Raw genomic sequence first — 22499 nt, 5'->3', positions numbered from 1 at the left:
ACCGAAAGAGTAACTTCGGGCCATTAGTTTAACTTTGACTATAAATATTCCTTCTCATTCCTTGTGACACCGTTAACAGCTCCGCTGGCAAATCCCGATTCTCTGGCAATATTTAAGCTGCCTGTCAGTTGGCAGAGGCTTGGTGGTGCCCGGCGCAGGGAACAGAATGAGACCCAGCTGAGCGCAGTAAGTTCCCTTTCAGCTTCTACCTCGAGTCGGGGAGCTCCGGTTGGTGCGTGGGTTCGGGGCTGCTGCTGGGCTGCCTTTCAGCCCTGGCGAGCGGTGGTGTCTTTAGGAGGTGGACAGACCTGGGAATGCTTTAAAAAAATCCTGTTGAGGAGGCATTTAGAGCGATAGAGTCCCAACGGGTTACTCAAGACCCACGTGGGCTGCGTCTCTCCCCGGACCATTGATAAAGGGCTGGCTTCAGCCGCTTCATTTCAATGCCATGGATGTTCCCTCCTCACAATCTCTGGCGAGGAAAGCGCTGCCGCCTGTGCCAGGCACCAAGGGAGACTGGGCTGTGAGCTGAATTCACAAAACGGGCAAAATTTCCACTGGGCTGCGGCAGAGTTAGGATCTGAAATCAGAGCAACCGAGCCTGCTGCATTTTTCTTAATGCTCACCCTCATCCCCGGCTCTGGGAGCCGCAAGAGGGGCTTTAACCAGGCACCTGTATTCAGCTCCGAGGATCTCCCCTGGAGTGTATCCCGCGTTTCCTTTCCTTACTGGTGGGCACGGCAAATGCCTGCAGAGCTCTGCCCCACATCCGCACGTGTTTCGGAGGGAAAGACACAACACTCTTCTGCATGTGTGGCTGAATCCCGAGTGAGATTGAGCGTATGTAGCTTATAGCACTGGCTGTACCGCCGCTGCTGACCGCCCGCCGCGGGCCCTGGGATGGGAAGTGTCTCGGGATGAAAAGAAACAGCAACATCAGAGCTGCGAAAGAGAAAGTAGGAGGTGTTGGAGCAGGGTTAGCAACTTCCCAAGGCTGACATACCAAACCCTGTTTTTCTTTTCCTAGTTAGAGGTTAAGCATGCCAGTAAAAACTCGGCAACAGCCAAGAAAAATTGCCTCTTAAAGAGGTAAGATAGCACTGATCTTGGTGCCCTGTATCCTTGAAAGGCAGGAGCTCCCAAGGAATTCAGTGGGATCCAGGGGCTTTACAAAGCACAGAAAAGGCTCTGCCGAGGCGCTGCAAGTCCCTGGTCCTGTCCCAGTGCTGCCACCGTTGCCACTAAGCCAGAACATGGCTCTGTACCATCTCTGGCTCTTGTGCTGGTGGCTGTTGACGTCTCAGTATACGACCTGCCAGCAGTTTCCTGGTATCTGCCACCGGGAAACTGCTTATTTATTGCTTAACCTTTTTGTAAATGCAGGACTGGCTGTAGCGGGGTCATGGGGCAGGGTTTGCCCTCCTGAGAAATCGCTGCATCTCTGTCACCATGGCACTTGCGACCCCATTCCCTATCTCTGCTCCTTCACACACCCGGGCGGCAGGTGCCCGGCGGTGCCAGGGGTGCAGGAGAGCAGCCAGGTGTGCTTCAGGCAAGTCTTCAGTCCGCAGGTGAGCTCAGGGCAGGTTCCAGCTCTGGCTCAACGCATCCACAAAGGGGTGAAGCCAGTGGAGGTTGTGAAACACGCGACGGAGGGACAGGGCGGCTGTTTCGGTCCGGGGCGTTCAGAGGAAGAACTTGTTCGACCGCTTGCTGTCAGACCATCCGCGCCTGGAGCCCTGGGCTGGTGTAGGCCACCCTTCGCCCCACCTTCTTCAGCTTTTTGGCAGGGATGAGCTTATAAGTGTTGCCCCAGCTGCATAGGCAGGAGGACGAGGACCAGCAGACACCCGGCCCAGCCGTCCCGGCAACACCTGGGCTGGACCCGGAGCTGAGCCGGCTGCGAGGCGGCGCTGAGGCCGGGGAGCGCTGGTTCTGCTCCTCTTCAGAGGAACCGTCTCGGCTCAGCGGGGTAAGAGAAATAATCCTGGACCTGCTCCATGGCTGGAGGGTGGCAGTGCCTGGGGATGCCTGGTGACCGACAGCGGCCACCACCGAGCCAGGGAATCCCTGAGGTGGGCCTTGCCCTGCCTTGGCCGCACCAGGGCTGCCACTTGCCTACGGTCCTGCTCTCAAAGTGGGGCCGAGCCTGGGCGAGGGGAGGAGGAGGAAACGAGGAGGAACTGTGTTAATTCAGATACCCGGCTGACATCCCTGCACGGACGTTATCCTGCCCCTTCCTCCAAAGGGCAGCAGCCTGGCACCACAGGGCGCTCCGGAGGGCTCCAGAGAGCCCTCGCAGAGGTCCCTCACTGGTGCCACATCTCCTCATCAGGCATTTCTGGACAAGAAAATGAGGTTTTCTTCCTGCAGGAAGCACACGAGTATCTCACCTGCAGGAAATGCCTCTGCGGGCTGGTGTGCAGGATGGAGCCCCAGCTCTGGCACCGGCTCTTCTGCCGCTCGGTGCCGGTCCCACACCGCTGCTACCGGCAGTACCTGCCACTCATCCCCGCTGCCCTGGCTTGCTGCAGCATGGCAGAGGGTACATCCTTCCCTGTGCTCGGCGACACGCTGCCAGCCTCCATGACCGATAAGGGAGTGGAGAGGGCAGTGCCTGCTCGCCGGGAAGGCAGCCTTTCTCAGGAGGAAACCCAAGCACTCTCTGCACCCGGGACCAAGCTCTCGCTGTGGCGAAGGAGGAAAAACACCACCACTGCTGGAGCAGTTCATGTATCTTCACATCCCACCTGCTCGTCATGGGCATGTTTCTGGCAGCAGCTTCTCGCCAAGGCCACTCCCACAGTGCTGCTGCCCTGGGACCTGAAGGCTGTCATCACCATCTGTGTCACATCACGGTCCTTTCCTCTGGCTATTTCATCTCTTTACACCTCCTCTCTAAGGCACCCATTTCTCTGACAGTTAAGAAAATTATCCACTGCAAAGGAAATCCAACCAACCCACATCTGGCCTGCCCGCTGCCAGCATCTTCACATCGCAGACAGGGACTCATGGATGCAAATCCCAGAGACAAGAACCATCTCCTCGGCTCTGGCATGAGCAGCACTGCAGCCGGAGCCACGGGGCCGATAACCTCTGAATTACCCAAGAAACAGTCAACACCTTCATGGTGCTGCCACATCCTCTCCTAACCATGCAACCCATTTTTTGACAGATACATGCATCAAGATAAAGGAGCACTCAGCCTGCATAAGAAACCATGGAGACCACCAGCAGCACTCCATCCTCGGTGACCCCCTCGTGGGATGTGTTTCCCCAGAAGATGCTGGGCCCCATAGACATTGCTGTTCTCGTGCTGTACTTTGTGTTTGTCCTCGCGGTTGGGCTGTGGGTAAGCAGATACTGTTAAAAGCTTTTGTATGTGCCCATTATACTGAGAAATATGGCTGTTTGGGCCTCAAGTCATTTTACTTTGGCTCAAACCTGGCCACACTTCACTGGATTCAACTGAACAAGAGGAAAGATAGAGCTTACAGGTCCTTTTCCTCACTTCAGCCCAGGGAAGCGTCCTCACTGCTCCAGAGGAGAGCTGTTCAGCTCTAGTGTTTGCCAAGGTTTTGAGAACCTTTGTAAGGAAGAGGTCGTCTAAGTACAAAGTATTGCTAATAATAATGTTTTGTTCATCCAGGAAGGAATTGCTGTCCTATAAATCACCTATGCTTGTCTGCAGTGGTCTCGACTGCAGATTCCGTAAATTAAAAATACTGTTTATATATAATTAGTGCAGAAGGACATCCTTCTGGCACGGCTTCTGTAATAGCAGAAGCACAATCTGGCTGTCATAAGGCAGAGATTAATAGTTGCTCCCTTTAAATGGGGTGCATAACTCTCAAGGTGTTGTGTGAAACTATCTGAAACCTCTGAAGAACAGGAGTCAGTGAGTAATACGTGCAATGCCGAGCATTTCTCCTGGCTGTGCCTAATAACGAGGGAAGTCAACAGTTCTTGGCCAAAATTGCTTGTCTTCCTTGCGGATCTGGAGTGATTTAGTTTGCTTATCACAGAAAACATTTAATCAGGATGCTGAGATGATAGAAAACTTTGCACGATGCTTAGAGCATTAGTGGTTCCCTCCCACTTCTGCTGCTCTCTTGTCCCCCAGGATTTCCCAGCAGCAACTGCAGGTCCTGCAAAGAAACCCTTCGCTTTCATCTGATCTGATGACAGTACAGAGTCTCCCGCTGGGGAAATCGCTTGCTATACTTTGAGCAGCAACTGAAATGACTGCTAAAACCTGTGCTCTGCTTTTCTCCTTTCCCAGTCCATGTGGAAGACGCAGCGCAGCACTGTAAAAGGCTACTTTCTAGCTGGGGGACAAATGGTTTGGTGGCCTGTAAGTATCTATTATCATTACACTGCTTGTGTCCCTAGGCTATAGCAAGACTGAGAAGCACTGCTGTCCAAGCAGAACTTATTTCTCCAAACACACACACACACACAAATTACTTCCATGTTTTGCAAAGACCCAGTTACAATACTGGCTTTTTTTCCCCATATGTGAGAGTGGGGAAGCGGAGCTGCTGCAGGGCACCTGCCACAGCCCTGCCCCCCTGCGAGAGCCAGCCCTCCGGCTTGCGAAGCCTGTCCAGCTCTGCATACTTTTATCTGGAGATTTCCAGCATTAACTGGGTGGTCCCCATCACAGACACAGCTTTATGTTGAGCCAGTCTGCTCGGTGGGGTATTTCATTTGGGCTGGTCTGGTGAGTCAGTATGTAATGGTGTATACTAATATAAGAACCTGATGACCTTACCTCTACCTTCTGCCCTGCTCCCTCACAAGAGACTGGACACTGTTTTGGAAGAAGGATGGTCCTAAACATGCCCACAAATGAGTGATAGGCAGCGAATGATGAAAGAAGGTGGACAGAGGTGCCAGAGTCACTGAACATGTAGGCAAAGAAGAAGGTGGCAGAGGGTGACAAGGATTTCATGTCCTCCATAGTCATGAGTGGGGGAACAGCATCACTGTGTTCTCATCTGGTCCTTGTGCCAGGGCCAGATCTGATTTCCTCTCTTTCTGCAGGTGGGCGCATCCCTGTTTGCCAGCAATGTTGGAAGTGGCCACTTCATCGGCCTGGCTGGATCAGGAGCTGCCTCGGGAATAGCCGCAACAGCCTATGAGTGGAACGTGAGTGTGGCATGGTGACTCTGTAGCTGTCTCCATGCTGGATGGGGCAACTCCAACACCAACAAGTCACCACACAAGGGTATAGGTCTGGCAGATCCAAAGGCTCAGAATGCTGCTGCATGAGCTAGAACTCACCACCAGCTGCTGGGGGTTGGAGGCCCCTGAGGGATAACCCAGTCCCCGTGTCCCCACTGATCCACCCGATCGCAGCCTTGACCAGCATTGCTGACCTTCTTTCCATTTGTTTTGCAGGGGATGTTTTGTGTGTTGGTGCTGGCCTGGCTATTCCTTCCAATTTACATAGCAGCAGGAGTAAGTAGATGGGAAGTTGCGTCTATCAATGATTTGCTGGTATTTAAACCACCTGTTTGGTTCATGGGCTCAACCACCTCCTGCGGCACTTGTGCATCTGCTGGCAGGGCAGGACGTGAGCCATGCTGCACCCAGCTGCCTGGGATAAAGGGGACAAGAGCTGCTGCCTGGGAACAGCACTGAGGGTTCAGGTGCGGGGGTCAGACTGCTCCGCTGCCCTTGGCAATGGAGTAGAGTTGCTCCGTCTCCCGAGGAGATGGATGAAGGCTCTCTTATCACAGTTTATAGTGAGCCTTATGTCAGATATTATAGCAAAGTCAGTGCTTGCTAAGCTGTTGTGCTAGCCTAAGTAGGCAGCTGAGAAACAAATATCAGTACAGTGTGAGCGGCAGGGCTGTTCTGGTCCTTTACCAGTGCAAGCCACCCACACCGGCTCCACGGGTGAGCTCTCTGCAATTCACGGGAGCGACTGCATACCAGCCTCTCTGATGGTATGTATGTCTCTCGCCTAGGTAACTACCATGCCTGAGTACTTGCGAAAACGTTTTGGAGGCAAAAGAATTCAGATGTTCCTGGCGATTCTCTACTTGTTCATCTATATCTTCACCAAAATATCAGTAAGTAGAAAAAAACATGGGAACAGACTGAATCAAATTCACTTTGGAAACACGTGCTGATCAGCGAGGCTGAGAAATGCAACTACTGGCCCTTCCCTATACTAGCAGAAAAGGGTGTATTATCAAAGTGTCTGAGGAACATAGACTATAGCTGTTTTGAGAACCTACACAAAAAGAATAACTTCTTTTTTTTTCCCATGAAGGATCTGAACACTTGCTACAGTAGGGGAGGTAAAGCCAGGTGTCAATGTCCTGAGCGATAGCTCATTGAAAAGTTGAGTTGTGAGCGTGGATGCGTTTGTTGTTAGATTTTGTACATCTGGCAGCTTACCCAGTTTCTTCCCTTTGCATGTTTATTGCCTGCGCAAGCACCAAATGCTGTTATGTGCACGATGAATAAGAACGTAGGAGTTGGTATGTGTTTAGGTGAAAGAAGTTTAGTGATTTATTGCACCTGTTTGATGTCGTGCCTTGAATAAATAACTGAATCAACCCTTGCACAACACCTCACTAGCTGTTTATTAACTGTGCAGCAGTGCATGAATCTGTGAAATCAGACAAGACCCTGCCAGTGTTTTTCCTGTACGTACGGGGCCAAAGTGGGACACGCTGTCTGACACACACCTGCCTGTGTCCCCTCTGAAAGGGATGCGAGTCGTGGGGTTGAGGTGGCACTGAGGAGCTAGGCTCAGGTTCTCCGCTAGAAAAAACTAACCATTTGATACAAATCTCTGACGATACAATTCCTGAGAGAGAACGGATCATTCAGATGCTTTTATATCTGTCTGTCATTTGCCTATCCTAAAGCTCTCCTAAACTGCAGCATTTTTACGTAGCAGCAGAGCCAGTTGGTCTGGGCTGGGTCCCAGCCCCAAGGTCGCTCTTCCTTATTATCTCGCTGTCACCGTGTCAGCAGGGAGGAATTCACGTTGTGGCAAACCGGTGCTGGGGCTGGCGGCTGCTGAGGCACCCAGGGGGGTTTGCACCGTGGGTGCTCCAGTCCCACAGCCAGCACAGCTCCCCCCACCCCGCTCGCCGGTGCTCCGGGAAAGAGATAAGCTCACCCCACCCAAATGCCTTTTGCATGGAGCCCTGTGCATGCTCCCCCTCTCTCGGGACAGCTTCACCATCGCCCTCCCTGTCCCCCCATGGCCAGTAATAATAAACTGTCTAAATGCTGAATTGAACCTGGTCGTAATGGACAGGAGGCAGGAGCTGGGGCTGCAGAGGGATGCGCCACGTGGAGAAGATGCTGTAGGGAGCTAGAGGGTCACAAGCCAGACTGGTCCCACTAAAGGAGACAGCTTGGTCAGCTAAATGTTCACACTCCCTGGTACTAATACCTTTGAGGGGCTCGGTAATATCCTTCCAACTGTGATAACTATCTTTTTCTCTAGGTCGATATGTACGCTGGGGCCCTCTTCATTCAGCAAGCCTTGCACTGGGACCTCTATATCGCTGTGGTAGGCTTGCTGGCAATCACAGCCGTCTACACTGTTGCGGGTACGTGGCTGAGTTCCAAATCACACTCCAGATCCTGCTTAGTGAGCTGAGCGTGTTCATGCAGTTCACTGCGCATCCTCGTGCATCTGGTTTTGCCATGAGTACGGATAATGGCGGGGGGGTGGGGGCGAAGCAACCGACAACCTGCCCGTCAAGAAAAAATTACCAGATAAGAGTAAATGAATACCCCTTATAAGGCCACACCAGATAGGGATGCATGTCAGTTCCGCTTTAAGGAGAAGCTATGCTCCAGGCATTTGCACAATACATTTTTCCTCTGGGCTCTTCGGAGGGATGAGCGGATTTACATAACAATGAGCCGTGTAATGGGGAAAGCATTGTCAGCCTTGGGTGCCCTTTCGGGTTTTATGGGTGGCCAAATGGAAAAAAGCCATGCACGGAGTAAGCAGCAAATCCCAAACAAATAAAGGTTGCTCCTTTCCCAGTGCTCACCCCGAGTGATGTTGCTCATAAATATCCCCGCACCTTTTTGTTTTTTCTCGTCTCCTCCTTATTCAGCTTGGGCTTTGTTTTGGAGCTTTTCCATGTATTTCCTGTAGAAGTACTTATACTGGACTTTGGCTTTTTAGTGACAAAATGGTGACTCATGATCCAAAACACGAGAAATTTCAGCCAAAGTGTAATGCACAGGAACTGGCCGAGCTGCCCCCCAGCACAGCCAGCCTGCCAGGCACGGGGCTGGGCTTAACGCTGCTTCTCAAAAACTTCTGCAAAGTGTGAGATGCTACGACAGAATAAACCCAGTTTCCCACAGTTTGCTCTTTCTCTGCTCTCTTAGGTGGCCTGGCAGCTGTGATATACACAGACGCTCTGCAAACTTTCATCATGCTGATCGGGGCTATGACTCTCATGGTCTTCAGTGAGTGTTTCCCTGGGGTTTTATTACTAAAACTATGATAGAAGCTTTACCAAGTGCTACAAACAAGCTGGATCATCACAACCGATTACTCAATTGATGTTCTGGGAACTGCTTTCTATATACTCTCCTGGAGGAACACAGACTCATACAAATAATCTTACAGTAGTTCTTTATGTGTTAAAAATGCATGAGTACTCCCTGAAAAATCTCTAAAGAAATACGTTCTGAAGCGGTATCACAGGTGAACAAGCACCTTCTCTAGCCAGCAGTTTTAGTGTTATGCCATTCCCCAGCCCAATCTTCGAGTCAATAGCTTTTGATTTTTAAAGAATACTTGTGGAGGATCACCCACAGCAAACTACAGAGACTGCAAATCAGAGTACCGTCCCAGGAAGATCTGATAACCTTCTTCTCATGACCTATTTTAGGCTTTGTTGAAGTTGGCGGTCTTGAAGGTCTGCAGACAAAATACTTTGATGCCATTCCCAGCACCCGCAAGGAAAACAGTAGCTGCGGTTTGCCAAGACAAGATGCTTTTCACATTTTCCGAGACCCTGTTAACTCTGACCTTCCCTGGCCAGGAGTTTTGGTAGGAATGACCATCCCCTCCCTGTGGTACTGGTGTACAGATCAGGTGGGTTACTGCGTATTGCTTTCTTGGGTTTCAAGAACATGCTATGGGTTGTTTGAATCTGATTACAAACCGAGGGTCTGCAAGGTAGCCTGGACCGGTTTACTATTTCTGATGGGAGTTTAGTAAAATCTGATGGTTTCAATCCTAAAGATGCAAAACTTGATATGCATAACTAAATTTTGGGAATCATTTCAATGTAAAAAGCGGTAAGAATGTGTTTGTGAGTTAATCCCACTCTATAAAGAAGTTTTTGGTTTGTTTGTTTTTTTTTTAACTTAAACCTTTCACTTCTTGCGAACCACCTGTGAATTCACTCTTTCAGCTTCCCAGGGCTCTGCCTACCATCCCTCCCAGCAACAACATTAGAGCCAGCAAGACTGCAGCCCTAAGCAACCTCCTGATGTTCCTGTAGTACTCTTGTCTAACTCATTTTGCCCATTTCAGAGTCTGTCCTGCTTTGACAGGAGGGCGGCTGACCTGTCCAGGCTTAGCCATCGGCTCAGGGAAGTGCCCAACAAAAGAAGAAAATTCTAAGCCTGAGTATGACTAGTTAAGGAACAGATTATGCAGCATGGTATTCTGCAAAAGCAAGGCTCAGATTTGAAGACACAAGCAGTGCCTTTCAGGTCTACATTTCTGTAAAGTACTCGGGATCTGAAGCAAGAATTATAAAGCTACAGCCAAGCTCTGTGTTCACCCTTCTTACATTTCAATAGTTTAGAGGAGGGTAAAGTATACACATGAACGCAATTGGTATCGCGTCGTCTACAACTAGCTCCTGTCTGCTGACAGCAGACCAAACACATTTCTTAATTCCTAGGTCATCGTTCAGAGGTCCCTTGCTGCTAAAAACCTCTCTCACGCCAAAGGAGGCTCCTTGATGACCTCCTACTTGAAAATTTTGCCCCTCTTCATGATGGTAATGCCGGGAATGATCAGCCGGATTCTCTTCCCAGGTAAGTGCTAAAGGAGAGATCTGTTCCCTCTATTTGTCACTACTGTTGTGCCTACTCTACGGAGCTGGAACAGCCTGTACCGAGTAAGTTAAAAACTTGCAATGCATCAAATGCCCAAAGCATGAAGAAACTTGCTTCCAGTTATAAGCGGAAGAATGTGCATCCTCCTACAGCAGACCCCAGACACGTATTGCACAACGTGCTAGAGCCGTTGGCTGTCATCCATCTTCACAGCAGTTGTGCTGATCCTTCTGAGCTTGCTACCTGCAGCAGCTCTGCGTTTTGATCCATGCTCTGAGTCCCCTCCTGCACCCAACATGTTACTCCTCCTGCAGTTTAAGTTTGAGGCACTCGGAGAAACCCTAACATACCACCTGGAATGTCATAAACTGCTCACCAGGTGGGAACGTGTGGATGTGCCTGTCTGTCAGGAGCTGTGCTAGAGGTGGGCGGACAGCCTCAGTCCTCAAGTGATCAGCATTCCTAGAAAAGAATTAGACATGCAGGGCAGGTCAACTACCGATACGGATTGTATCTTTCGCATGCAAGCAAAAAAAGGGAAAATGGGGAGCTCAGTGCTGCCCTGACCTCACTGGGTTGGGAGAGTCCACTGTCGTTTGATGGAAGCTTTCCAAGCTTTCCAGTATTTCACTTAGAAAGCAGTTTACAACATTCAGTAGACTAACTTGTTTAGATATATTGGTTTATTGTGGCTACGGAATACTGCCTCTTACTCCCTCTTGCATATTTTAGATCTGGTGGCTTGTGCAGATGCAGAAATTTGCCGAAAAATCTGTGGCAATCCGTCTGGCTGTTCCGATATTGCTTATCCTAAGCTGGTCATAGAACTTCTGCCTGTAGGTAAGGAGCTTGGCCTGTAGGTAAGGTGCTGGCACTGATGGGTACAGTACACACCAGCCAAAAGGCATCTGTGAGAGAAGTTCAGGGAGGAAAATACTCTGCAACTATAATTTTAGTGGGGTTTATGTTGGGCTTGGTGATGATCCAGTATCCAGAGGTCTAATTCAGTCAAATCTGGATAAGAGATAAAGCACAGATGCTTAACAATGAGAACCAACTGTTAACACCTTCCTATCACTACCAATTTTAAAACTGGGGCTAAAATCATTTTTAAAAGTCTGTTCTAGTTCAAAGGAGAATTCAAGGACATCCTACAGTGTGGTTATTGGGGATTCCTCAGGGCAGCTGTACTTCTTCTGTTTCCAGGACTCAGGGGCCTGATGATGTCAGTGATGATAGCAGCTCTCATGTCCTCCCTGACTTCCATCTTTAATAGTGCCAGCACCATTTTCACCATGGACCTCTGGAAACACTTCCGTCCTCGTTGCTCTGAGTGGGAACTCATGATTGTTGGCAGGTATGGAGAACTAGGACACGTGTATTATATCAAAGCCTGAGCATTAGAGACACATCTCAGCACACCTCGCAGCCTGCCGCCCCCGTACAGATGTAAAGTCTTCATGTTGCACAGGTTTGCTGGAGGACTAGAGTGGGGACCTTATGGTTATGAGAGATCTCAGTAGAGTCTTGCACGCTGAGCAATTGGAAAAGAACAGTCTGAGTTAATAGTAATGGCATCTTTTTCTTGCACAGGGTCTTTGTGCTGCTGCTCACTGTGGTCTCCATCCTATGGATCCCACTGGTACAGGCTGGCCAGGGAGGGCAGCTCTTTATTTACATCCAGTCGATCAGCTCCTACCTGCAGCCCCCCGTGGCAATGGTGTTTATACTGGGTTGCTTCTGGAAAAGAGCAAATGAAAAGGTAACAGCTCCGCTGTGCTCAGCACAGTCACCTCCACGGCCTCGCTGTCCTCATGAGAGTCCTGCAGTTCAAACCACCAGCCCAGGCTGCTGTCCTGCTGCCCCTTGCAGTGTTTGGGAGAATGAAGGCACCCAGACCTCTGAAGAACCCAAGCAACCATCACCCACACAGGAGGCAGCAATTCCTGCCATTTTCCAAAGATTCGATTGGCATTTCAGAAGGAATGAGATGACTGCATCACTCTGTCACAGGGTGTCCTTCACAAACCTTGAAGCCTGTTAGGGGCTTATTAGCCATCAGCTTATTACAGGGACTTGTATGATCTGCATCAGGGGGGCTACAGAAGGCACAGTGAGCCCAGAGGGCGAAGGAGCCAGAACAACTGGCATCAGGAGATCTAAACCTCCAGTTTCTCCACGAAGTCTGGCGCTGGGTAATGAGTAAAATCTTCCCAAACTGGGCTTTGGTTACGTGGAGAGCCGTTGTCAGCCCCCCAGGGTTAAGGCAATCATTAGGATACAAATATCACTCTTCCAAGTATTCTGGCATAAGATGTTATCCCTCCCCTCCACACCAAAATTAAAAACCCACTAGATCCCACAGAGGAGAGTTACCAGGCTACTGTAACAGCACTGGCAGACTTAGATGGCAAGAGCAGAAAAGGGAGGAAAAGTAGCCCAACAAAAAAACAGCAAGGAGAAAGCCTGGCCAGCTTGTAGCCTGAGAATATGGATATAGCCCTGTATCCCGGGTGGGTGCTTGCTTCTTGCCCCAGTAAAAAATACCCTTCCTTTCCTAGGGCGCGTTCTGGGGCCTAGTGATCGGGCTGCTGCTGGGCGTCATTCGGCTGGTGCTGGACTTCATCTACCCAGAGCCCCAGTGCGGCGAGACCGACCTCCGACCAGGCGTGGTGAAGTACATGCACTATCTCTACTTCTCCATGGTCCTGGCCGCCATCTCCACGCTCACTGTGCTGGTCGTGAGCCTGCTCACAGAACCCCCCTCGGAAGAAATGGTGCGTCACCCCTTCAGCTTTCTTTTGTTACTTGTAAATGGTTTCCAGGATGCCCCGCACTGCATCCATGGGAATAATGCGGGGATAAATAATCTGGAAATGGAAGTTTCCGTTCATTCTTTATTTATGATCACACTTGGAATAATCTGTAACAGCAATCCCTCCTCTGCTCCGGCACCCTGCTGCCATTTAAGAGTTTGGTCCCGTAAATCCAGAGTCCCGCCCTGGAAACTGGTCAACAGTAGATGCTACAAAGAGCTGTTCTTAAATTCAAACGTGTGTTTAATGCATGACAAATTAGCTTTTTCCCTCTATTTTCCAAGAAATTCCAGCTTCTGGGTCATCTTTATCAACTCTCTTACTAATTTAGTGAGGAACCATTTTTACTCGCAGAAAAGAGAAATCAAGGGCAGAGAGCACACTTCCTCTGGAACAGGTTTGTGCCAGTTTGACTATTTTCAATAGATACATTGAGGCTACAGAAAAACATTAATAGCAGAAAGAAGGGCCAGAAAGGACCTTCAGAAATCATACAGCCAACGCATCCTTGTGCTTCAAGACAGGACTAACCCGATGTATTTATGAAAGACCTGGTGAACTTATTCTTAAAAGTCTCCAGAGAGGCAGAATGCCCAGGGAGGCGTGTGATCGATTTGAGAGCTCACCTGCCCTACCGGTAGCAGTTTTTCCTCATCTCCAACCTGAATCTTTCCAGCTTCATGTTGTGCTCATCCCTTTCTGTCCACCCTATCGTTGATACTGAGAACGTTTCTCTTTAATGAGTCTTTTACATATTTGAAGAAAATTATCATATCTCCCACCTGTCTTCTCTTCTCTCCACATCCCCAGTTCTTTGAATCATTCCTCCCTGGCCGCAATTTCCATTCTTTTGCTCCCTTCACTGACCCGCTCTCAGTCTGCGTCCAGTGATGGTCCTGTGCAGAAATGTCTCCTCCTCAGTAACAGAGAGTGAAGAATGGCATCTGTACCAACAGCTATCGTGTTCCAGGCAAAACTAAACCCAACATGCCGGTGGTAGCCATCGCTTCTAGTTACCAGCTGAGCACTTGGCTGTTCACCTGCTCCAACACGGCAGGAGAACAGATTTCAGCCCCTCTAAGTATTCTCTCTGCAGGCTGCTCTACTGCTAAGGTAGTCCTTTAAACAACCATGAAAGCAGTTTTCTTTAACACCACTCTTCATGCCATCAGATAAGTCGGCTTACCTGGTTCACACGCGGGGATCTACCAGCCAAGAAAGACCTAGCAGTCAGCCCTTCCCCTGATGCTGCAAAAGGAGTGTGTGAAGCTGAGCGCCCAGCTCTCCAGATTGATATAAGCATTGCTTCTGAAAATAGTTCAAATGATAATAAATGTAAGTGCTGCAACATCGTATACAGTAATACCTACACTTAACAACCCTAGGCATTATGTAGAGCCTTTGAAGACAAGAAACGTTAAAACTCCTTCCTCTGGATTTCTGTAACTTCAGGGCATGCTAAAAGGTTTTTACCTGACAGTGTTACCTAAGCAGAAGTTTAGTTTCTTTTCCATCTCTTGATGGCATTAGAAATGCTTGAAATCGAGAAGGAGCTGGATGGGATACAGAAAGCCATGCCCGTTATCCTGCACTAGCGCCGGGTGCTGCTTGCGCCTGCTGCGAGGAGAACTGGTTGAAAAAGGGGAGGGTGGAGGAAAAGCACAATTATTTTCACAAAATTCCATTTCTGTTTTTCAGTGATGTTTTCTGATCGACTCTAGCAGCAGGGAGAACCCAGAGCCCTGGGCGGAGTTCTTGACAGATCAGTGAAGGAGGATTTACATTTTTTAAAACTTGTACTTGTCGGTATTAGGTACAAACACGCATAGCAACTCATTCTGCATTTTCCAGCGATGATTACCATCACTTGTTTTTGCCAGGCTTGGGACACTGTTTATGTAACTGCGCAGCTTTTGCTATGTATTGCTTTGATCTATAAAAAGCTGTTGAAAACATCAGTAAGTTAATGAATTATGGTGCAGATCTCCCAACCGGCTGGGAAGTCTCACGTTCGTTGTGCATGAGCGCTGTCTTCCCAGCATTTAGTCGTGTATGCCCTAACCCACACCAGAGCTGGGAAAATTCAATTTACACGTGTGTGGCGTGGAGTAACCCTAAATGGACTAGAGCGTGCACTTGCAAGAGGAAGCTGATGGGCACCGAGCAGCTACAGCTCAGCTTTTAGGTCTGGTCTACTGTTACTCTTTATTAAATGTTGGGAACAGCAGAACTTCAGCTCAGACCTCCAGGGAGAAAAGAAATTCATACTAGAGCTCCCAAAAGATGCTAATTGAAGGGATTCCTAAACCTCAGTGTAGCTAGCGTATTCATTTAAAGAACACTGGTGCATTTTTGCATCAAAACCCTTTGTACAGGACCACACTGATACATTCCTGGGATGTGTTCTGTTGGTGAGATTTATACCTCACTATTGACTGTCTTTTTAGGTACGACTAACGCCAAAGGGAACTCGAAGCTGGTGACCACCCTTCTGTGGCTCTGCGGGATGGAGCGCAAACAGGAAAATGCTGAGAACGTGGCGCCGACTAAACCCGAGCCGCTTCCCGTGGCTTCCCTGGAGGAGACACCGCTGGTGAAACACGTCCTGAACGCCAACTTGCTGTTATGTGTGTGTGCTGGGATCTTCCTCTGGGCCTACTTCGCATAGCAGTCGGCTATTCGACTCCAGATGACATCAACTAATTTTAATTGGTGTAAATAATAATAACTAGCAGAGGGTTAATGTAATTCATAATGCTTTCTAAATTTTATTTCTTTATTTAAGAAGACAGAGCCTCCTCCCTAATCCTTTCCTTATTTCCAGTGGAGGTCTGGCTGTGAAAGGTGCCGAGCCCTCAGCACCACCACGGTCAGACCCAAACACGGGTGTGAGGGGAACTAAGGAAGGCAGCTAGGCAGAAGAGGTTTGTTTGGATATTTTAAATATTTAATTATGCTCTTTGGGGTTAGAGCACCGCCTGGAATTCAGGAAGTCTAGATTCTCTTCCTATTTATGCCTCTGTAACCAGCTCCAAGCGCTTGTTTCCCCTTTGGATCAGCTCCTCTGCCCTGGAGGAGAGCCCAGGCCTGCTGCCGGTGCGGGCTGGCAGCAGGAGCCGTGCCTCGCTGCCTCAGCGGGCAGAAGCGCCTGTGCAATTAGCGCTCCCGGGCCCGCTGACGCTTCTGTGAGTTTATGCTGAATTAACGAAGCTCTTGCGGCCTCCCTGCATTACAGCCTGCCCACACTGCTGGCAGTGCTGCCATGGTGGGGCTGACACCGACCGACACCAGCATCCAGCCTGGAAACTGCCCCAAAATTGTCATCAGGGACACCTGAAGGGAGCTAAACCAGCCCAAAGGCAGCAGGTGCTGGCAGGGAGGAAGGCAGGGAGGAGGGCAGCGCGGGGCCTGCTGGCACCCCCTCGCCCCCTGGGGCCGTTCTGAAGACCCTCGGTCGGGACCAACGACCGCCGCTGGCCATCCCCAGGGAGGGGGATCCACTGCTGGAGGGGTGATTCAGCCTGGCCCCGTCCCCCGGGGCTTTGTGTAGCTGCAGATAAAACTTCATTAAAGAGCGAGAGCTGCTCCCCGCCTGCCTGGAGTGTGTGGGGCTTGGGGCGGGGTGGAGGGGGGGAGCTGTGCCCGAGGCCTCGGGCCCAGCGCGGCCCCTCGCGGCCTCCACCGGCCCCTAACGGCCACCAGCTCCCCGCGGCCATGTCGAAGAAAGCGCCGAGGCCGCCGGGCTCGCCGGAGCCGGCGCCGCTGGAGCGGCGGAACCTGCTGGACGTGCTGCGGGAGCGGCAGCAGCGCGCCGGCCAGGTGGGACCGCGGCGGCGGCGGGGCCGGGGGGTCCCCGCCCAGGGCCGGGCGGTGCGAGCGGGCGCGGCCTCGGGTCTCGTCTCCTCTCGTCTCCTCTCCGCAGGGCCGGTTCCCGCTCCACAGGTTGTTGTTGGTGGCCCGGCCGGGCGACGGGGCGGCGGCCGAGGAGGTGGAAGGTGGGTGGCCCGGCCGGGAGGGGACAGCAGCCCCCCGCAGCCCCGCTCCCCATCGCCCCCAGCATGGCGAGGGCCGCGCGGCCGCCAACGGCCCCGTACCTGCCGGGCGCTGGGGCTCGGGGAACCCGGCATTTCGTCCTCACCTGTCATAAAATTTCTTACATACGTTAAATATTGCATGGTTGTAGCAAAACCTACAAGAGCTTACAGCATGGCATGTGCTCAGAGTAACATCACGGGCAGTATGGAGCAGCGATACATACAAGCCCATAAAATAAGAAAATACTATTGTGTTAAACCATATGAAGAGAATCGTCACTTGGGAATCCTTCCTAAGCAAGTTAAACACAAGTATTAGAAACCCTGAGGGGGAGAGAAAGACTTCAAAACAGATATATTGTTTTTGCAACCAACTTTAAGTATGACTTTCTCAGGCAACTGATGTATACCAGATGCTTTGTCTGATGATACCTTAAGACAGTTGGGTTTTTAACCACCTTTATCAGCTTGTGCCAATGTCCAGCAGAGGCAAGGACTAAATGGCACTGCTGTACAAGGCTCCCGAGGTGCTCTACATTTGCATCTACAGACACAAACATGTAACTACATAGTTAGAGGAAATAAATGCTAATAAGAATCTGAGACTTCAGCTACTGAAATACTGCAGGGTTTAGTGCATTTTTAGGAGCTAACATGAATTGCACTGGTGCACGTCAAGAGATTCCCATGGTAGCAGTGCTTTCATGTTTCTTCTGAATAATAAAAGTATAATCTGTGAATCTTCTGCCTGTGGCAGCAGAGAGAACACTGACCAGACCACACAACACGAACCTGCAGCAACTAGCCGCATAAGCTGTTTGACAAACTGCCAGTTTTCCTTTTGAAACAAGGTTATCACAGAGCATTGTTTGAGAAGGCGTTAGAATACCACTCAGGAGAACAAGTCTCAGGTCTGCTACTGCTCTGTTCCAGCTATATTTGTCATGTAGTAGAGGTAAGTTACATAAATTCCTAGTGGGATCAAGTAACCTTGATTCATCTTTGTACAAATTTGGCTTCTAAGATTCAGCTAACTACAAATACAGAACCGTCTCTTACTGCATACATAGGCTCAAAGACCTAAAAAACGCTGTGGTGGGTTCAGTAGCTGACCTCTGGGATTTGCTCCACCCAGCGCTTCAGATAACTGCCCCAGAGCATTATTCTGACAGAATTAGATGACACGTTCTGTCAGACGTAACAGGAACACCGTGTGTTGCCCTCAGTGCCTGAGACTCAAAGGGAAAGCCCACGTAGGGCAGCTGATGAATTATTTTTATATTCAAAAATTAATTTGTAATATGCAATTCTGTAACATCTCTACCCTTTCCTCTGCAGTCTTGCAGTAGCACAATCCATCTCATCATCCGAGATTTAGCTTCTCTCCAAAAGCAAGGTCCTAAGTAAGTGTTCCATATCACTTTGAGGAAACAAAATTTTAGCTGAAGTGGTAGAATGCTTCCTTAAGGTTAAACGGAACATTAGCTACGATGATATAAAGCTTTTATTCTCCCATTGAATACCTGTTGACCACAGAGGAGCTGAGGTTTTCCAGCTAACACAATACATTTTTTCTGGATGCTGGATGCAGTTCTTGCCCAGCCCTCTGCACTGGAGTCCATCTTCAAGATGCCGAGACTTCAACTGTCAGTTTCATAGGTTTCAGAAAATAGGAAAATTCCTTCCTTAGGAATCTGCTGCATGATTTCTGTACCCTGCTCTGTAAGCGTTCGTAGATGCATATACTGGAATTTCAAAAATTATCTTTAGACTATCAGCCTCTGCCTTCCAGCCTGCTGTTTGTCCTTCCAACACTACCCAACCAGCCCCACAGAGTTCAGCCGATTTCTGTCTTTAACTTAACCTGGGTGTTTCTCTAGGGCTCCATATTAATTCACTGAAATCCAGGTTCACAAAAGCTGCATCATTTTCTTTGCTATGAACGGAATTCTTACCAAAGCAAGCTCTCAACACACTCCTGCATTTGCTTACTAAATCCCTACTGCTCTTTTGCTCGTTTCTTACCCTCACATCCAACCAGCCCACTCCAGACCCGCGCACAGATGTCAGAATACAATTAGGGAAGGTTTCCGCTGGCTGGGGTGTGAGGGGTGCACCATGCTGTGCACACAATGCTCTAGCACAGCTCTAGGAATGCAAACAACTCACTGCATAGTTTACAAAACTTGACCATCCGATAAAAACTCCATGCTGTACTTTAGGATGGAATTCACTCTCTTTCCACGCAGTGCTTTACTCCAGGAAATTAAAGTTTTAGTGGTGGCACATAACATCCCCACCAGACTGTTCCCAGACTGGTATGTGGCAATGGCGACGTCTCCCATGACATGTCCACAAGGCTTGACGCAATCAGAGTCTACGGCAGAGGTGGTGGCAGAGTGCCTTACCCGCCTACTCAAACTGGCAGCCTGCATTCAGCGTTTGGAGGTAAACTTCAAATAACTGGGCTGTAAGGAATTTACCTAGTTTACCCCCATAAATCCCCCCAGACCCCACCAGCAAGCAGCCACATGGTCTTTCAAGCAGAGTTTACAAGCATACACACCTGCGAGGAGCCTAGAAGCAGAGCTAAAGCATTACAAAACCTCATTATTTTATTCCAAGTTTCTTTCTAGACCTCTGTAGGGTTGTTTTGTGCAGCCATTTGATTGAATTACTCAAGTGCACCAACATAGCTTAAAGGCAGCCGAAAGTCACTCATGAAGCCGATACCTGGCATCGCCTCCCACCCCTGCCCATTGCTGCACGCTCTTGGGAGCAGAAGATGCTGTTGTGCTTGGTAAACACAGGAGTAACTCCAGCTCTGCTGTTTTGGGCATATTTCCTCAGCTTTAAATGTGTCATAGCCCTGTGGTCTTATTCCTGCTGCACTGAAATGTGCTTTTTATTATCAAGGATGACAGCGAGGATACCAATGAGAACATACACACTTTTGAACCCGAGCTGCTAATCCCGGCAGAGATGATTAACTGTTTGTGCAATGGTGAAGAATGTGTAAGTCCAGAAGATTTCGTGAGACTTTATTTAAGCCCTTCACAGCCTACCCTAGATTCAGGTACACTGCATACAGTTTGAGAGATAAACATTAAATTTAGTAACAAAACTAGAATTTTTGGCTGGTAACACTGAATTTTGAGTTACAGGAGTTTGTTACAGCGTTACTGTAGAGACAGAGGAAAGCAGGACTGCACCCACTGACAGGGGTCACCTTCCCTGTTTAGAGATGTCCGAACAGGAAACAACTGGGCAGCCACTGGGATTTCAAACTGGGGCACCAATCAGACAGCAACTAAAATATATTTAACGTGATGCCAAGGGCAATGTGTCTTGTCAAGACCTTTATGAAATGCAGTTTTATTTTGCGGATAAGCCTGAGGTCTAGTTTAATAACTTCAATAAAAAGTACGATGGAGTATTAAGGAATTTATAGTTTAAGTAAATCGATTCAAATAGCTCTACGAATGTTACCTCAGTTAACTAGTTTCCTCTCCTCCCCTCTCATTTGCAGAAACTGTATGGCCTGTTCCGTCTCATTTCTCTGTATGATACAGGCTGTATGCAGTGTTTCTCTTAGCAGCTGGAATCAGTTGTGTTTAACATGAATCTACATATTAAAGGATAACAGAAGCATACTGGGAATGAATATCCGGCGATCTCAAGCTACAAAGCCCAGGGAACAACTGTGTAACCTTCAGTGTCCATTGGAAGCAACGTTAACTCACAAACGTGAATAAAGATGCCTTAAGTTGACAAAAGACAATCTTTAATTTTATAAATGTTCACCCCACTGACGAATCCAAACAGCTGTTTCAAAGTTCTTTCAAAATTCAACCATTTTTCAATGAAAGCACAAAAAACACTTCCACAGTTTCATCTTGAAACAGTTCCAAGTTCCACATAAACAAAAGCAGGCTTGGTTAATACAAATAACTATGAAATAAGTATTAAGTACTGATCATTAAGTAGCAATGAAATGATTAAAGATACAGTAAGTTTCCTTCTACAGTATGACAGTCCTTCAAGGCACTAGAATACATCCACAGTTTTGACAAGGCGACTGATAACCAGCAGTCACCACCAGCACTCGGGCATTTTTTTGGTTCATGTTTTAAAAAGAATCTGCAGCAAATCAGTGAGGGAATGTCTCTTGCAAGGCATCTCCTTGTAATGTCTAAGAACTAGAAATAAAAGTCTAACCGTGACATTAAAAAGATTATTTCCGTAATACATGCACTTTAAATAACTAACGTTTGCTTCTTATTCTGTTGGAATTTCTGCTAATACCATCTGTATTAGCAGCAATTATGCTTCCTATGCAAGTTTCTGCAGTAATTAATTCCTTCCATCCACGATTTTGAAAACCATTGTTGAGACACAGATCATTAAACTTCTTCTGAATGGCTAAATCACTTTCTCCGTGATGCACAAGTCAAACTCCACACAGTTTTGCCATATCGTCAAAAGAAGCTTTTCACCGTTAGGTCTGTTAGTTTTCCCACCGGGAGAGGAACCTTTAAAAAAGCTGGAGAGTTTCCATTAGAGAGCAGTGCTTTCCGTGTCATTGTCAATATCGAGCATGAGATGGTTGTGCAGTTCTTTGCTCGCCGGCTCTGTAAGGAGCTCTGAAGAAGGGTTTTGAAGTGGTTCTTGAATACTGGAATTAGAGTCTGCACAAAAAATGGAATAGCAAGTTTAGCAGTCTGGACAGTGACATCTCATTCATTAGGGTATTTCTGGTGCATTTCCTTAGAAAGAAAAGGGAAAGGAAAGATCAACAAAGGCTTTTCAAAGAGAGGGCTGGCACACGTGTGGACGTGTACGCATGGACACAAAAGGGCTAAGCCAAACTAAAAAGCTTATGTTTGAGTTCCTTCTCCTATTTACCTTTTCAAAATCATGTACACAATAAAGAAAAACATTTCTTTGTGGAGAACAGAAGATAGCAAGTATGATTTAGTATCCGATTCCTCAATGCCCCTTATGAGTGCTACTTTATTCCAGACATTCACATCCAAACAGAATGGTCACTCAGCAAAAAAATCTGGCACCGAAACCATCAGCCAGGTAACCACCACCTACAAATTTTAGAAGCAGTAGGAACATGTTTGGTGTCAAAAGGAGGCACTGTGACAAGAAGAGGAAGAAATTATTTAAGACAAATGCAGGCTAAACCCCTTTCATGTGTATAACAGGGAAGATCATGTTCTTTGCCCTTTTCTGAGAGCAGGAGAATTTTGTTCAAGCCGAGGTCCAAGAAGGACCTCAAAAGGTTGCATTTCTGGTGACTGACTGCACTGGTAGTTAGAAGACCAGAAAAAAAAATCCATAACAGTGCAAAAAATGTAATTGAAAATATTAAGTCAATATTTTGGAAAGCTAATTTATAGTATGCCACAACATCACTTACTGCAATCCACCAGCTGTTCCCCATAGAGACTCATTTACATCACTCAAATCAATAAAGAATCTAAATAAATACCTTGCTTTTAAACATAGGTGGCATAGACAGGCATTCTATAAAAACTTTGACTCATATCTAGAGCTTAAAGTCTTA

The 22499-nt window shown here is 48.4% G+C and overlaps 3 protein-coding genes across 11 annotated transcripts in view; 2 read left to right on the top strand and 1 right to left on the bottom strand.

Annotated features, from left to right (window-relative positions):
* SLC5A11 (solute carrier family 5 member 11) lies at positions 1–16462 on the top strand. 4 transcript variants are annotated; one of them, XR_010072180.1, is made up of 16 exons: positions 4–186; positions 3176–3352; positions 4283–4354; positions 5047–5151; positions 5404–5463; positions 5976–6080; positions 7478–7583; positions 8383–8463; positions 8892–9097; positions 9918–10053; positions 10807–10914; positions 11281–11431; positions 11668–11836; positions 12636–12851; positions 14063–14703; positions 15338–15460. XR_010072180.1 is itself a non-coding variant. In XM_063343225.1 (16 exons), exons 2-16 carry the CDS (start codon positions 3221–3223, stop codon positions 15556–15558), a joined length of 2031 nt encoding a protein of 676 aa, XP_063199295.1. In that variant the 5' UTR covers positions 4–186; positions 3176–3220; the 3' UTR covers positions 15559–16462. The 4 variants fall into 4 exon arrangements, 3 of the variants coding, with proteins under 3 accessions (XP_063199294.1, XP_063199295.1, XP_063199296.1); XM_063343225.1 differs by having other exon boundaries at positions 14063–14225; positions 15338–16462; XM_063343226.1 differs by lacking the exon at positions 14063–14703 and having other exon boundaries at positions 15338–15515.
* A 142-nt stretch (positions 16463–16604) lies between these two features.
* On the top strand, positions 16605–20491 carry TEX47 (testis expressed 47). The gene is given in 8 exon segments (XM_063345134.1): positions 16605–16709; positions 16813–16885; positions 17606–17682; positions 17685–17879; positions 18263–18327; positions 19147–19372; positions 19841–20000; positions 20454–20491. Coding segments are annotated over 8 exon segments (939 nt in total).
* Positions 20052–22499, bottom strand: part of ARHGAP17 (Rho GTPase activating protein 17) — a 48529-nt gene continuing 46081 nt past the window's right edge. For 2 of the 6 annotated variants that reach the window (XM_063342922.1, XM_063342927.1), the window contains one exon: positions 20052–21612. In XM_063342922.1, coding sequence (XP_063198992.1) covers positions 21482–21612 — 131 coding nt within the window. In that variant the 3' untranslated portion in view covers positions 20052–21481. Of the gene's footprint in view, positions 21691–22499 lie in introns of all 6 variants that reach the window. The other 4 variants (XM_063342925.1, XM_063342926.1, XM_063342924.1 and 1 more) reach the window with 3 other exon arrangements.

This window comes from Chroicocephalus ridibundus, chromosome 8 (assembly GCF_963924245.1).
Source record: "Chroicocephalus ridibundus chromosome 8, bChrRid1.1, whole genome shotgun sequence".
In the NCBI taxonomy this organism is placed as follows: domain Eukaryota; kingdom Metazoa; phylum Chordata; class Aves; order Charadriiformes; family Laridae; genus Chroicocephalus; species Chroicocephalus ridibundus.
Note: the sequence above shows the minus strand (reverse complement) of the source record. Positions and strands in the feature narration are given on the sequence as shown.

What these genes read in the sequence shown, in the direction of transcription:
- SLC5A11 (XM_063343224.1), top strand. Translation starts at nt 3,221, where the DNA reads ATGGAGACCACCAGCAGCACTCCATCCTCGGTGACCCCCTCGTGGGAT. An exon ending in GGTACTGGTGTACAGATCAG is followed by an intron (nt 9,098 to 9,917) that starts GTGGGTTACTGC and finishes CTTAATTCCTAG; the next exon opens with GTCATCGTTCAGAGGTCCCT. An exon ending in GAACTCATGATTGTTGGCAG is followed by an intron (nt 11,432 to 11,667) that starts GTATGGAGAACT and finishes TTTCTTGCACAG; the next exon opens with GGTCTTTGTGCTGCTGCTCA.